Source organism: Bombina bombina, chromosome 4, assembly GCF_027579735.1.
Source record: "Bombina bombina isolate aBomBom1 chromosome 4, aBomBom1.pri, whole genome shotgun sequence".
Taxonomy (NCBI): Eukaryota; Metazoa; Chordata; class Amphibia; order Anura; family Bombinatoridae; genus Bombina; species Bombina bombina.
Window position 1 is genome coordinate 1,086,546,354 of NC_069502.1, and position 2,237 is coordinate 1,086,548,590.

At 32.3% G+C, this 2,237-nt stretch overlaps 1 protein-coding gene across 1 annotated transcript in view; it reads right to left on the bottom strand.

Moving 5' to 3' along the window:
- Positions 1–845: 845 nt before the first annotated feature.
- LOC128655779 (homeobox protein SIX3) overlaps positions 846–2,237 on the bottom strand; it is a 4,015-nt gene continuing 2,623 nt past the window's right edge. Inside the window, exon 2 of the mRNA XM_053709351.1 lies at positions 846–1,041. Within this exon, the coding sequence (XP_053565326.1) occupies positions 846–1,041 (196 nt within the window). The remainder of the gene's footprint in view (positions 1,042–2,237) is intronic.

Below are 2,237 nucleotides of genomic sequence, written 5' to 3' on the forward strand. Positions count from 1 at the left end.
TAGATGTGGAGAGTTGAGAAAATTACTCCACAAGACAGCAGGTAAAGGAAACATGGGGGTTTCAGAAGAAAAAAAGAAAGAAAGAAAGAAAGAAAGAAAGAAAGAAAGAAAGAAAGAAAGAAAGAAAGAAAGAGACATCTTGAGAAAAGAGACAGATATCGAGAGATAGAGAGAGAGTAAATTTAGTTAGGCAAAATAAAACTGAATGAAATAACGAACCTTAGCAATATTATTTACAAGCATTTCTACACATATAATACAACTGGGATATGACCTCATCATTGAGATATACATAATTCATATAAAAATTTGAAATAAAAATAAAAATCTGTTACAGTCATAAACTATTATTTTTCCACATTAACCAATAACCCACACAGGCAGTGACAGAGGTGTAGAAAAAAGGTGCTTACGAATAAAATGATTGTCTGCTGAACAAAAATATATATAAAAAAGAGAAAAACAGAAGATTGCATCTTGGTTGGACCAATACTTGGACATAACAGAAAGAAAGAAGATATCAATAAAATAAATGAAAATAAAAAAACAGATAATTGTGATTCCCTCTTCAAAAAGTTCCTGGTAAGAATTGGGAATAGAGTTTTTACCTAGATTTAAATTCCCCAGAAACAGGGGAATCATCATGCAAGTGGCTGTGCGTCCATGGAAAGCGCAAGAATAGATGATGCTTGTCCTTAAAGATTCTAGATGTCACCTTTTTATGTCCTCTAGCATTTGTTGACAGTCTTTGGAAGTTCAGGTCCATTGCTGTTGGTTTGGCTTTGTCCTGATCTGTCTGTGGAAGGATGTCTGTCTGGGTTATAGTGTGTCTGTCTGTTTAGCTATCATACATCACATTCTGAGTCGCTGGATGTGACCGAAAGGATGGATGTCCCAGTCTCAGCTCTCTCCGCCAGGCTGGACACACTTGTGGTGGGACTGGCCGCCGCTGTAGAAGGAGACTCTGCCGAGCTGTGAGTGGGGCAGCCAGGATCTGCCAGCGACCTCATACCGCTCTGTCCAATAGACTGGTGCTGAAGCCTAAAGAGATAGGGCAGTTGGGGAAGGGTTGGTATAACAAACACAATAGTAAATATTACAAATAGGGACTCCCCTTTTTTGTACAACATATGGGTCATCTGGATAAGAGCAAATACTTTTCTCAGCACAATTCAATAGATTATATATTTTACATTATACATGAAGTTGCCCTTCTCTTAATTCATAAACTGAGGTATTACTAGTGAAATCATCTTTTGTAAGTGACACTTGAAATCTGCCTTAAAATTCAAGCATTACTTATAATATTTTTAATAAATTTGATACTTAATGTATAATTTTTTTTATCATATTACCTGAGAAATATAATCAAAATAACTTGCTCTAATAGTAACTTGGCAATTATCAAACAATAAAGACTATTTATAGAATTAAGCCTAAAACATAGATACTTTTATTACAAATACTTTTCCCTTCAACCTATAAATATTTAAAAGCACAATTAACATTCAGGTATATATGATGAAGACTCAGGCTGAGCTTAAGGAAATAAAAATTGCATTCATGCTTTGTAGTGTTTTACATAATAATGAAACGCATCAGTATAAAACAGCATGTAGTAATATAACAGAGTAATATTTTGTCTAGTAATTTTACAAGGATATATTTTCAGATGTGCAACATAGATGCTGGGCAAAAATAATCATTTCAAATATACTAATCTATGTCTGATACCAGCCTTCTAATTTTATAACATTTACAGCCATGATTTGTACAATTCTCACATTTACTACAAAAGTGCATTATCTATGAGAAATATAAAGCTTCCATGTTGAATTAATACAAGTCAATAAAATATTCCACTTAGGTTTGTTGTCAAAATATTTTCACAATACTTTAAAATCTGTGTAAATTTTAAAATAGCATAAAAGTATAAACAAAACAGAGACTTTCTGGAGTTTATACTTAACAGTATATTTTTCTCAGTTATACTAAATTCATTTAAATTACATATTATTTATTATAAAGTCACCTAATTATTAGGTATATGTAAAGCATAAACAATATTATAAAGCAAACATGGAGCAAATGTAAATGCACCCACTGTGTATTTTACATAACGTATTTAATAAGGTATGTTAAATGCTAGGCCAAACATTCAGGTGCATATTCTTAAAAGCGAAATCGCAAGTTTACAGAAGAAAATATGACTTTCTAACAAGTTAATAGCAAATAGC